Source organism: Pogoniulus pusillus, chromosome 25 (assembly GCF_015220805.1).
Source record: "Pogoniulus pusillus isolate bPogPus1 chromosome 25, bPogPus1.pri, whole genome shotgun sequence".
Lineage (NCBI taxonomy): Eukaryota > Metazoa > Chordata > Aves > Piciformes > Lybiidae > Pogoniulus > Pogoniulus pusillus.
This window is the reverse complement of record NC_087288.1, coordinates 1,303,399-1,315,796: the sequence shown is the minus strand read 5'-3', so window position 1 is coordinate 1,315,796 and position 12,398 is coordinate 1,303,399. Positions and strand designations below refer to the sequence as shown.

General features: G+C 52.3%; 1 protein-coding gene across 13 annotated transcripts in view; it reads right to left on the bottom strand.

Moving 5' to 3' along the window:
• The window catches only part of ADGRB3 (adhesion G protein-coupled receptor B3), a 444,111-nt gene that overhangs the window by 250,071 nt on the left and 181,642 nt on the right, over positions 1-12,398 (bottom strand). For all 13 annotated transcript variants that reach the window (XM_064164125.1, XM_064164131.1, XM_064164132.1 and 10 more), the window contains 2 exons: positions 3,425-3,589; positions 582-746 (listed from right to left, as the gene is read on the bottom strand). In XM_064164125.1, the coding sequence (XP_064020195.1) occupies positions 582-746; positions 3,425-3,589 (330 nt within the window). The remainder of the gene's footprint in view (positions 1-581; positions 747-3,424; positions 3,590-12,398) is intronic.

Here is a 12,398-nt window from a genome sequence, read left to right as displayed (position 1 = left end):
CAGGTAGCAGTGCAATTCACCCCCCCGCAAGGCTGCTTTCAGAGTGCCAGAGGGTCCTGAAGCAGTCTGAGCGTACAAAGGAAGCAGTTGGTGGACATTTGCTCTCTAGGCTTGCAGAACAACTTATCTAGAGTGTTTCAGGCCCCCAGCATCTCCTCCTAAACGTGGAAGGCCTTTACCTGGTGCCAAAGCCCAACAGCTGGTGTGCAGCCTGGCGTGCGACCTTCCTGGGCGCGTTACTTGGCTTTTAAATAGCAACAGAGCCAGGCTTTGGGCGCCCGCTGCAGGCGGGGGCTGTGCCCCTCTGCTGCCCACTGAGGTCTGCGGGGAGACTGCTGCTGCTGCACCCCACCTGGCAGCTCAGAGACAGCAGCCACAGCAGCCCCTTGGTACCCAGAGCAGCCCCTTGGTACCCAGAGCAGCCCCTTGGTACCCAGAGCAGCCCCTCGGTGGCGGCGCAGCCCCTTGGCGGCCGGAGCAGCCGCTGGGCAGCTGGAGCATCCCCATGGCATCCGGAGCTGCCCTCTGGCGCCCAGAGCAGCCCCTCGGCGGCGGCGCAGCACCGGGCAGGCAGCACTCACCTGTGCACTCGGGGTTGGAGCACTCGCGGCTCTCGGCCCAGGGCCCGCGGCACTCGGAGCCCCCGTGGGCGGCGGCGGTGCACTGCCGGCTGCGCTGCTGGGTGCCGTTGGAGCAGGTCACCGAGCACTGGCTCCACGAGCTCCACTCCTGCCACTGCCCGTCCACTGCCGGCGCCGGGCACCAAAGAGATGGACACAGCACAGTTACCACCCGAGACAGGCTTGGAATAGACCTTTTGGACGATCAAGTCCAACCACTCACCCAGAGCTCACAACCCCATCGCTGCTGCTAAGCCACTGCCACTGAACCACCTTCCTCTGCACCACAGTATCACAGAACCAAGCAGGTTGGCAGAGAGCTCCAAGCTCACCCAGCACAACCTAGCACCCAGCCCTGCCCAACCAACCAGACCATGGCACTAAGTGCCCCAGCCAGGCTTGGCTGCAACACCTCCAGCCACACAGACTCCACCACCTCCCTGGGCAGCCCATTCCAATGCCAATCACTCTCTCTGACAACAACTTCCTAACAACAGCCAGCCTAGACCTGCCCTGGCACAGCTTCAGCTTCTGTCCCCTTCTGTTGCTGCTTGCCTGGCAGCAGAGCCCAACCCCACCTGGCTACAGCCTCCCTGAAGGCAGCTGCAGGCAGCAATGAGCTCTGCCCTGAGCCTCCTCTGCTGCAGGCTGCTCACCCCCAGCTCCCTCAGCCTCTCCTCACAGGGCTGTGCTCCAGGCCCCTCCCCAGCCTTGCTGCCCTTCTCCAAACACCTTCCAGCACCTCAACAGCTCTCTGCAATGGAGGAGCCCAGAACTGGACACAGCACTGCAGGGGTGGCCTGAGCAGTGCTGAGCACAGGGGCAGAAGAACCTCCCTTGTCCTGCTGCCCACACTGCTCCTGAGCCAGCCCAGGATGACATTGGCTCTGCTGCCTACCTGGGCACACTGCTGCCTCAGATTCAGTTGGCTGTCTACTGGCACCCCCAGGGGACTTCTGAAGGCCTCCATCGATGGTGACTCCACCACCTCCCCAAGCAGCCTGTGCCAGCGACTGAGAACCCTTCAGGGAAGATCTCTTTCCCAATATCCATCCTTCCCAATGACCCGTGATCCTCTGATCCAACCCAAACCTCCCCTGGCACAACTGGAGGACATTTCCTTTTGTCCTGGCACTTGCTGCAGGGCAGGGGAACCCAACCCCCACATCCTTCCAACCTCCTTTGGCTGCCTTTTAGGCACAAGTAGCTGCTCACCAGCCCAGATTCTCCAACACCTGCTTACTTGGACAGGTCAGCTGTAACATCTCTCACGTTCCTTTGCAATACTGAATTGAACACTGAACATTTCTTTGCTCCTGCTCTTTTTCTTTGGCCTTTCTCCTGTTGTCAGCCCCACTTCATGCTCATAGATCATGTTAATTACTTTTGTGTAGGTGCATGGGAAACTGCACAGCTGCCAGCCTGGCCCAAAACTGGATTAACTCAACATTTTTTTGCAGCTGCATTCCACACTAAAGCTTTTCCACCAATATTTGTCCTCAAGTTGCAACAGGCTTTGCTGACCAGAGGAAAAGCAAAGTTCAGGGTTCATAACCACCTAGAGAAATTGCAATGCTGTGAGGCACTAAGTTCCATTTTCCTCTCATCTCTGTTTTCAGATCATTAAACAACCACTTGCTAATGAAATGCTCAGCAACACCTCTCAGGATGAGCTGCAGTCACAGAGAATCTATTTGCAGCAGCATTGTGGACTGTGGATGCTCAACAAGCCCACTGCAAGGATGACCTTCACACTGTCAGACAGCACTCAGCAAAGAGACTTCACACCTTGCAGCTATCTGCCACCTTGTTAATGCCAGAGTGGTACAACCAGCTCAATAACCATTAAGTGCCCCTGTAGATATGAGCTCAGAATCACAGACTTCTAAGTCTGTGGGGGCAGATGGGCTGCACCCAAGGGTGCTGAGGGAGTTGGCAGATGTGGAGCAGGAAGGTGATTGGCCCCTTGGACTCGGCGGTGATGAGGCCACACCTTGAGTGTTCTGTTTTGGGCACCACAACACAGGAGAGATGTGGAGGTGGGGGAGTGGGTCCAGAGGAGGGCAGGGAAGCTGGGGAAGGGCCTGGAGAATAAATCTGATGAGGAGTAACTGAGGGAGCTGGGGGTGGTTAGTGTGAGGAAGAGGAGGCTGAGGGGAGACCTCAATGCTGTCTACAGCTACCTGAAGGGACATTGTGGAGAGGCTGCTGCTGGGCTCCTCTGGAGACTGGACAAGGGGGAATGGCCTCAAGCTGAGGCTGGGAAGGTTTAGACTGGACATCAGGAAAACTTGTTGCCCTGCCTCATCACCCTCACTGGAAAGAATTTCTTTCTAACCTCTAGTCTCAATCTCCTTTTTTCCCAGCTCAAAACTGTTTGGGTTTGGTTCTCCCAGACCCATTCTCAACCAAGATTTCCTGGCATGCCCTACAGTAAGATTATCTCAAAGAAACTAAGAACTGCCTGCTTGTGTAACACCTCAGACAGATCCCATCCAAGGAGGTGGTGGAGTTGCCATCCCTGGAGGTGCTCAAGCCAAGCCTGGCTGGGGCACTTAGTGCCATGGTCTGGTTGCTTGGCCAGGGCTGGGTGCTAGGTTGGGCTGGATGAGCTTGGAGCTCTCTTCCAACCTGCTTGATTCTGTGATCCCACCCTCTGAAGACCACAGCTGGAACTAACAAGCAATACTGCCCCAGCTACTCCCTTTGCATAACATCATTTTTCTTTCAGGGTGCAAAAGGCAGTAACACAAATCCCAAGCAGCCCCCCTCAAAGGCACAAAGCAGAGTTGTGATGAGCTCACCAGGGCAGAGTGCAATGTTGCAGGGCTTGTGTTGTGTCTCAGGTCCATCACAGGATCTTCCCCCATACTGGGGAGGGATGCACGACCTCGTCCTCGTCCTCTGGCCTCGACCACACGTGAAGGAACACAAGCTCCAGGGCGACCACTCCTCCCACACGCCGTGGACTGCAACAAACCAAAGCCACCTTAAGCAGCAGCAGGCAGAGGAGCAGCAAGCAGCAGGACTGCACAGCACACAAGTTCAACGCTTCATTCCGCCACCCTGGCGCCAATCTTAGCACTGGCAAAGAAACCCTTTCTGGAACTGAGCTAACTGCAGCTTCAAAAGGACCTTTTCTCTCAAACACACTGACCTTGGAACCCTTTTCTCTACTCTTCAAACCAATCACACTGCCACATCTTCTCTTGCCTTCTCTGCAGGAAGGTGGCTTCCCTTCATGGTGTCTTTGGTGCCTGAGATATCTTTAACAGCCCTGGGGGGCTTTGGGGTGAAAACCAGGCATATATTTTATCTACCAAGGCAACTCCAAACATCTGAGCCATCCTGCTCCAGACTGGGTGAGGCACTCAGTGGTCTAGTTGACTGGATAGGGCTGGCTGATAGGTTGGATTAGATGATCTTGGAGGTATCTTCCAACCTGCCTGATTCTATAATCCAAATGAGGCTTCCTTTTGAAAACACTAAGATGTGTGCAACACAAACTGGAGCAGGGCAGAGTTAGGTTGGATAGCAGGAGGAAGTTCTGCAAAGTGAGGGGGGGGAAACAGAGGCATAGGCTGCCCTGGGCTGTGCTGAAGGCCCCATCCCTGGGGACATTCAAGCTCAGCCTTGCTGTGTCCTAGCTGGAGGTGTCCCTGCTGCCTGCAGGGGGTTGGAGAGAATGACCTTTGAGGGTCCCTTCCAACCCCATGCAATCTGTCAAGCTGTGAACAGCTTCTTCCCGTGTCACCAGCACCAATTAAGGCCTAAGCACCATTTCACCTGCTTAAGTTCTGGGGGAAAGGTGGCAGCTTGATTACCTTCCTCCAAAATCTCAATCCCACCTAAACAAGAGACATGCTCCAAATGTCCTTACAGGAACACGTTCATGAATGCAGCACAGGCAGCAATTCATGCACCACCCTAGGCAGGAAAAAGTCCTCACTCAGCAACCTTCAAGCCCCTCCAGAGCAGACAGTAAAGTGCAGGCACACACCAATGTTCTGACATGCAAGTATCTCAGAACATCAATAGGAGGCATCCTACAAGATGCACCTTCCTCTGGCTCAAATTCCTTCCACTGCAGGAGAATCTGATCTATTGTACCACATCCATGCTCTTTTCAGTTGTGTTTTCAGAAGGTTCTGGTAACAGAGTTAAGACAATTTCATGCACCAACTGGAAAAAAATACTGCAAAGCAAAACTTCAGTTATTTGTCTTCTCCTTAAATAAAAGCAGCCACACAGGTTGAAATTGGGCTCTGCTGAGAACAGCAGTGTAGGAATCAAGAGTGTGGGAATGCCAGGGCAAGAATCCAGCACCTTAGTGCCCAGCCTGGGCATCACACTCAGGATCACTTAATTGTGTTTCATACAATCACAGAATGGATCAGGTTGGAAGGGAAGTCAGAGATCATCCACTCCAACCACTCCACCATGGGCAGGGACACCTCTCAACTAGATTTGGCTGCTCGAGGTCTCATCCAACCTGACCTTCAGCATCCCCAGGCAGGAGGCAGCCACAGCCTCCCTGGGCAGCCTGTGCCAGACTCACCAGCCTGGTACCAAAGAACTTCTTCCTCAGCTCCACTCTAACCCTGCTCTGCCTCAGCTCCAAACCATTCCCCCTTGGCCTGGTTCAGACCCCCTCAGGAAAGGTCTCTTTTCAGCCTTCCTGCAGGATTCCTCCAGGCAGCTCTGAAGTGCCCCTGGAGCCTTCTCCTCTGCAGGCTGCACCCCACCAGCTCCCTCAGCCTGTGCTCACAGCAGAGCTGCTCCAGCCCTGGCAGCATCTTTGTGGCCTCCTCTGGCCTCACTCCAGCAGCTCTGTGTCCTTCCTTCTGCTGGGGACAGCAGAGCTGGAGGCAGGATTGGAGGTGAGGTCTGAGCAGAGCCGAGCCAAGGGGCAGGATCCCCTCTCTTGCCCTCTGCCCACACTGCTCTGGCTGCAGCCAGCACTTGGCTGCCTGCTGGGCTGCAGGAGGGCACTGCCAGCTCACGGGGAGCTGCTCAGCCCTGCCTGTTTGAAGGGTGTCTGGAGGGTGAAAGGGTGTCCAACATCTCAGTGTCTGACTGGCAATGCTTCAGAGCATCACAGAGGAAATAGATTTTCTTGATTTATCCTCCCTTTTTCCCCCTCCTGTATGCAGGTTTCCCTTGCCCTGCAGGCACAGTTCACCTGCCCAGCTTCCACAGACAAACCCCTTCACTTGCAGGGGTCAAAATAACATTTCCCCAGGTGAAATTCAGTTCTGAGGACATTCAGCTCCCTGGCACATTCTCACAAACCCATCAGGAAGATCCAGGGGAATTCTGCATGTAGGGAAAGTTCTACTGCAGCTCAGCAGAAGTCAGGGAGATTGTCAAGCCTGTTGCCACAGTGAGGGTAAGAAAAAGTTTGTTAGCTGACATCTGAGAACTGATCCCTGGCAGAAAGCAGCAAGCTTCATTTGGGGAAGATCTGAAGCCACCAGATAACAGCTCAGCTGATGAGAGGCTTTCAGCTGCTCAGATTCAAGTGGTCAAAAGCCACCATCATCATTCCACATCCTATATAGCTCCATCTCTGTTTCAATGCTCTTACTCTAAATACCACATCAATCTACATCAGATCACCAAAAAAACACCACCCCAGCCCAAACCTCCCCTCAGGAACACTGCAAATTAAAGTGACAGGTTTTAGTGGAGTTCTTTTAGAAACCTTGATTAACTGTGACATTTTGGTCAACCCCAGGAACCCTTCACTCCTCTACAGCTAGCAAATTGATGACTGCAGCTGCACATGATCCCCTTGCATTTCATCTCTACTCAGCTAGGCTCTGGTCCAGCCACAGCAGCTCAACAAGGCTGGGTTTTTATCGTGGGCAAAGCTTTGGATTCTGAACCCAGACTCCAGACTTCAATGTTATTATCTCAGAAAAACTAATGGGAAATCAATTTGTCAGATCAGATTCCTGCAGAGAAGGACTTAGGGGTGCTGCGGGGGAGAGGCTGGGCAGGAGCCAGCAATGGGCACTGGCAGCCCAGAAGGCCAAGGACAGCCTGGGCTGCATCCACAGCAGTGTGGAGAGAGGAGATCCTGCCCCTCTGCTCTGGGGAGACCTCACCTGCAGGGCCGGGGCCAGCTGTGGGATCCCCAGCACAGGAGACATGGACTTGATGGAGTAGGTCAGGAGGAGGGCCACAAAGATGATTAGGAGGTTAGAGAACCTTTGCTGCAAGACCAGGCTGAGGGAGCTGGGGGTGTGCAGCCTGGAGAAGAGAAGGCTCCAGGGAGACCTCACAGCAGCCTGCCAGGACATGACAGGGCTGCAAGCAGGCTGCAGAGACAGGATGAGGGCAATGGTTTGGAATGAGAGCAGAGCAGATTGAGATTAGGTATGAGGAACAAGTTCTGCACCAGGAAGGTGGTGGAACACAGCAACAGGCTGCCCATGGAGGTGGTTGAGGCCCCAACCCTGGAGATATTGACGATCAACCTTGCTCTGGCCCTGGGCAGCCTGCTCTAGTTGGAGGTGTCCCTGCTGCCTGCAGCAGGGTGGGACAAGATGACCTTTGAGGGTCCCTTCCAACTGAAAGCATTCTACATTCTGATTCCAACCAGCAGTTATCAGTGACAGTTTCACCCCCCAGTGTCTCAGTGCTTGATCAAGGTGCTCAGGTGCAACAAGAACTTCAGAAACTTCACACCAGAGCAAAGCAAAATGAATCCAAACCACAAAAAAGGTTCCTCTGCAAGAAAGAATAATAGATGAGAAATGTCTTGATGCATCAACTGAGGCTTCTCAGGGTACATCTGAGTTTAATTCTGTTGCTTAATTTGCAGTTTTGAGGCTGTCAACATGGTTTAGATGAGCTGTCTTCATTTCCAAAGGCCAAAACCATGTGCTGAGGGGCTTCTGAAAGAGGCTGTCTTGAACCCAAAGGTTGTACATCTCTTCTGGCAAGAGTGACTGAGTTGTGTCAGCAGCACCACAGAACTACTCTTTGGTGGTTTGGGATCTGAAGAGAAGCCAAACCACAGTGTTTCACTTTGGGCAGCCCCAGTCTTACAGCAGCCTCTCTCCAGCGGTGCTTTAAAGCAAGTTGTGTCCAGAAATCATCTTCCATGACACATTTTAGCTGATGAAGGCAAAATTTCACAGTAGTTTCTTGTCTCTGGAGGCCTGAATGTATGAAACCAGCAGACAAACTAATAAAGCCAGGGATGGGAAAGGCATAGCACTAAGAAAACAATCTCAGCAAAGAAAGATGAAGGAGAATGCATCTCTGCAGTGCCTCCTAGCAGTGCCCAGTATGGCCAGAGCAGCTTCACAGGAACATTTTTCCACTTCTTGTGCCTTACCTTGGAATATTTTGTTTTCTTCCCTACCATGTCTAAGTGCAGTCAGCCTGTAACATCTGATGAATTATAGCCAGCTGAGCTGTGCCAAATTACAGCAGATGGAGAGCTGGCCCACAGAGGAGTTACTGTGTGCTACAACACAATTTCAGATGCAAGCTTCATTATTTGGGACCAGGAAAAAAAAACACTGAAAAAATTCAGATTATTGCCAATTTATCAGTCAAAACCATTGCTAGGACAACCAGTCTCAGCTACTGCACAGCCTCTCTGCCTTCTCTCTGCCACTCTCTGAGCCTCGCCGTGCCGAAGGCAACACCCTCAGTGCTCACAAGATGCAGCTGTTGTGAGGTGGGAGGAGGCCTGGGGCCAGGCTGCCCTTCAGCCTACCAGGGGAGTTGGGGAGGGTTTTCTAAATGAGTTTTAATTGCTTTTGGTTTGTTCAGATCTAAATTGTGCAGATCTTTAAAAGCTTTTCTAGCCTCTGGACGCTGAGGGAGGTGGTACTGGTCCAGTGCTGCCGAGTACCTACAGCAGTGGTGATGATGTGGACCAGGGCATTGAGTCCAGCAGCAGCAAGTCTGCAGATGACACCAAGCTAGGAGCAGCTGGGGAGCTGTTGGAGAGTAGGAGAGCCCTGCAGAGGGACCTGGCCAGGCTGGATGGGTGGGCAGAGGCCAAGAGGATGAGACTGAACAAGGCTAAGGGCAGGGTTCTGCACTTTGGCCACAACAACCCCAAGCAGCACTGCAGGCTCAGGGCAGAGCTCATTGCTGTCTGCAGCTGCCTGCAGGGAAGCTGTAGCCAGGTGGGGTTGGGCTCTGATGCCAGGCAAGCAGCACCAGAAGAAGGGGACACAGCCTCAAGCTGTGCCAGGGCAGGTCTAGGCTGGATGTTAGGAGGAAGTTCCTGGCAGAGAGAGTGATTGGCATTGGAATGGGCTGCCCAGGGAGGTGGTGGAGTCTGTGTGGCTGGAGGTGTTCTTGCCAAGCCTGGCTGGGGCACTTAGTGCCATGGTCTGGTTGGTTGGACAGGGCTGGGTGCTAGGTTAGGCTGGCTGAGCTTGGAGCTCTCTTCCACCCTGCTTGATTCTACGGTTGGAAGGAGTGCACCCTCAGCAAGGCTGCAGGTGACACCAGAGGAGTGGTGTGGTCAGCAGGCCTGATGGATGAGATGTCACCCAGAGCTGGAGAACCTCTGCTATGAAGAAGGGCTGAGGGAATTGGGGTTGTCCAAGCCTGGATTGCTTTGTCAAGCAGGGGTTTTAATTATGCCAGTGTACAAACTCCCTGGTTTGTTATGTGTGGAGCTGAGCTAATCCTGAGCAGTGCAGCTCTCCGAGTCAGGCTACATCATAAAATGAGGACAGAGGACACTTGAGCTAATAACTACAGAGGTGCTGGGAAAAACTATTAGAGCTCTGAGTAGAAAAGCAAAGTTCTACCCTGCTAATCTTGTACACTGCCACACAGCAGTGACCTTGCAGCCAGCCAGAGCCCAACAGAAATTAATAAGGTTGTTGTAATTACATGAAACAACAAGCAAGATTAAGCCTGCAAGACTAATTATGTAGCACAAGTAACTCCAGACAGAAAGATCACAACCAGCTGTGGTGATCTGGCCAGGACAATACCTTTGCAGTGCTCCTGTTGGCCAGCAAGACCTGGTAGCCATTGCTCACAGTGGTGATGTGAAACGAGAGGCATCGCCTGAGGTGAGAGCTCACCTGTAAGGACAGAGCTCCTTTGGGACCTGAGAAATGTGGAGCAGGTGTTTTGGGTGAGCACTGCTTAGAGGTTTGCTGGACAGTGTCATCTGCAAGAACTGGGGTTGGACAAGATCACAGAATGGTCTGGGTGGGAAGGGAGCTCCAAAGCTCCTCCAGTCCAATACGTCCAACGTACTCAGCAGGGACATCCTCCACTAGAGCAGGCTGCCCTCAGCCCTGTTCAGCCTCACCTTGAATTTCTCCAGGGATGGGGCCCCAGTCACCTCCATATGCAACCTGTTGCAGTGCTCCACTACCCTCCTGGGGTAGAACTTGTTCCTCACATCCAATCTCAATCTGCTCTGCTCTCATCTCAAACCATTGCCCTTGCCCTGCCCCTGCAGGCCTTTCCCAACAGTCCCTCTGCAGCCTGCTTGTAGCCCCTTCAGGTCCTGGCAGGCTGCTGCTAGGTCTCCCCAGAGCCTTCTCTCCTCCAGGCTGCACAGCCCCAGCTCCCTCAGCCTGCCTTTGAAGCAGAAGTGCTTCAGCCCCCTGCTAAGATGCCCATTGAGGGTTCCTCCCAAGCCAGTGCCATCTGTGAATTAACTCTGCCAGCAACTGAACTTGCTTGGCTTTTGCTTTCCATGGAATTTGTTTGCCTGCTTGTTTGGATATGACAGATCCTACATGAACAAAGATAAAGTTCTAGAATTAGGTGATTTGAAAGCTTTCCCTTTTCTAGGGCAAGAATGAGGAAGGAAGCAGGGAAAATTGCATCTGCATCTGGGTGCAGGATGGTGTCTTTTCATCTTCACACCTCCTGCAGCATCAAGGCCATCTTTAAATGCCTTCTTGACTGTTGGGAATGTTTCTTCTTCTCTTTTATAATCCTTTCCCCCCCCATTTATTGTTCTTTGTACTTTCAGGCTGAGGCTTTTGCAGTGCCTCCCAACTCTGGCAGACTCTAAGCTAGCCTAACCTTTTTAGAAAGAGCTTCCATGTTTGTATGAAGAACACTTCAAGTGATTGAATTCAGCCTTGCCTGGGGAGGGTTCTACCCTGAGACGTTAGAGAATGTGCTGATTGCTTGGCAGAGAAGGAAAGCATTAGGTGCTGAGAGCAGTTCTTACAGTGAAGGTTTATCCAGTTTCACTCTTTTAGGTTGCTTTCCAATGCAGAGGCTCCTAAATGCTTCTCATGTTGATGCATCAGCTCTGATGTTTGATATTCTTCAACAGACAACAAGCAGCAGAGTTTGATTCTACAGATTGCTCCTCACTGAGATGAAGTCCAGGGTGGTTCTCTCCGTATGACAGCTGAGATGACTTTGAAACGGACTTCTGAAGGTGGCTCAGCCTCTCTTGGGATCAGATGTTAGCAAGACCTGAGGAATCTGTGCATCTGAAGGGAGGCATTTAGGTTGTGTTGCTTTGCATTTCAGACACAGCAGAGGGAAATGGACGTGGTCCCAGGAAACGAGCCTGCCTTTGTGCTGCCCATCCCAGATGAATCAGATCCTCGAGCATGAGATGTGCCCTTTCAGCTTGAACCTGCCTCTCACTGCAGCTACTGCTGAGCTCCAGCTATGTGCAGATCCCTGGGACAAAAGGGGTAGGAAAACTGATGCCAGAGAGAGACTGCCTTTACCTTGTGTCAAAGAGATACTTTTAGTCTGATCTTTCTTCCTTTGATGGGAATATGCTGCCCTTTCTTGCCACAACAACGTACAGTCAAGTCCATGAAGGCCACACTGTGCAGTGCACATTCCCTGGCAGACAACCTTCTGAACAGTGAGACAACTGCAATGTCACAGAGCATCAGGGCTTGGAAGGGACCTCCAGAGATCAGCCAGTCCAACCCCCCTTCTAAGGCAGGGTCACCTACGGCAAGTCACACAGGAACACATCCAGGTGGGTCTGGAAAGTCTGCAGAGAAGGAGACTCCCCAACCTCTCTGGGCAGCCTGCTCCAGGGCTCTGGCATCCTTACAGTAAAGAAGTATTTCCTCATGTTGAGGTGGAACCTTCTGTGCTCCAGCTTGCACCCATTGTTCCTTGTCCCATTACTTAGCCCATATGTTACCCCATCTGGTTAAGCACTGCCTGCTACTTCATGTAGTGAAGAACTGAACTGCTTCCATGATCTGCACTTTGGAGATACCTTCTGAAAATCAGACACTATTCTCTGATGAAATCCTCTCCCTCACAGTCATTATATATGTTTTTATTTATAATGGTAATAATTCAACAGCTGAAGATGATTGGCTGGGGCACTTAGTGCCATGGTCTAGCTGACTGCACAGGGCTGGGTGATAGGTTGGCCTGGATGAGCTTGGAGGTCTCTTCCAACTTTGTTGATCCAATGATTCTATGACCTCCACGCAGGCTGGGGAGGGATTGTTTGTAAGAGCTTGTGGGGATAGGATGAGGGCAATGGTTTGAAGTGGAGCAGGGCAGAGTTAGGTTGGACAGCAGGAGGAAGCTCTGCACAAAGAGAGTGGGGAAACACTAGAACAGGTTGGTTGAGGCTCTGTCCCTGGAGACACTCAAGCTCAGATTTGCTGAGGCCCTGGGCAGCCTGCTCTAGTTGGAGGTGTCCCTGCTGCCTGCAGGGGAGTTGGCCAAGATGATCTTTGAGGGTCCCTTCCAACCCACTGCAATCTGTGAAGCTGTGAACACACTGGAACATTCTCTGACAAATCACAGAACATTGACTTTAAAACAAAC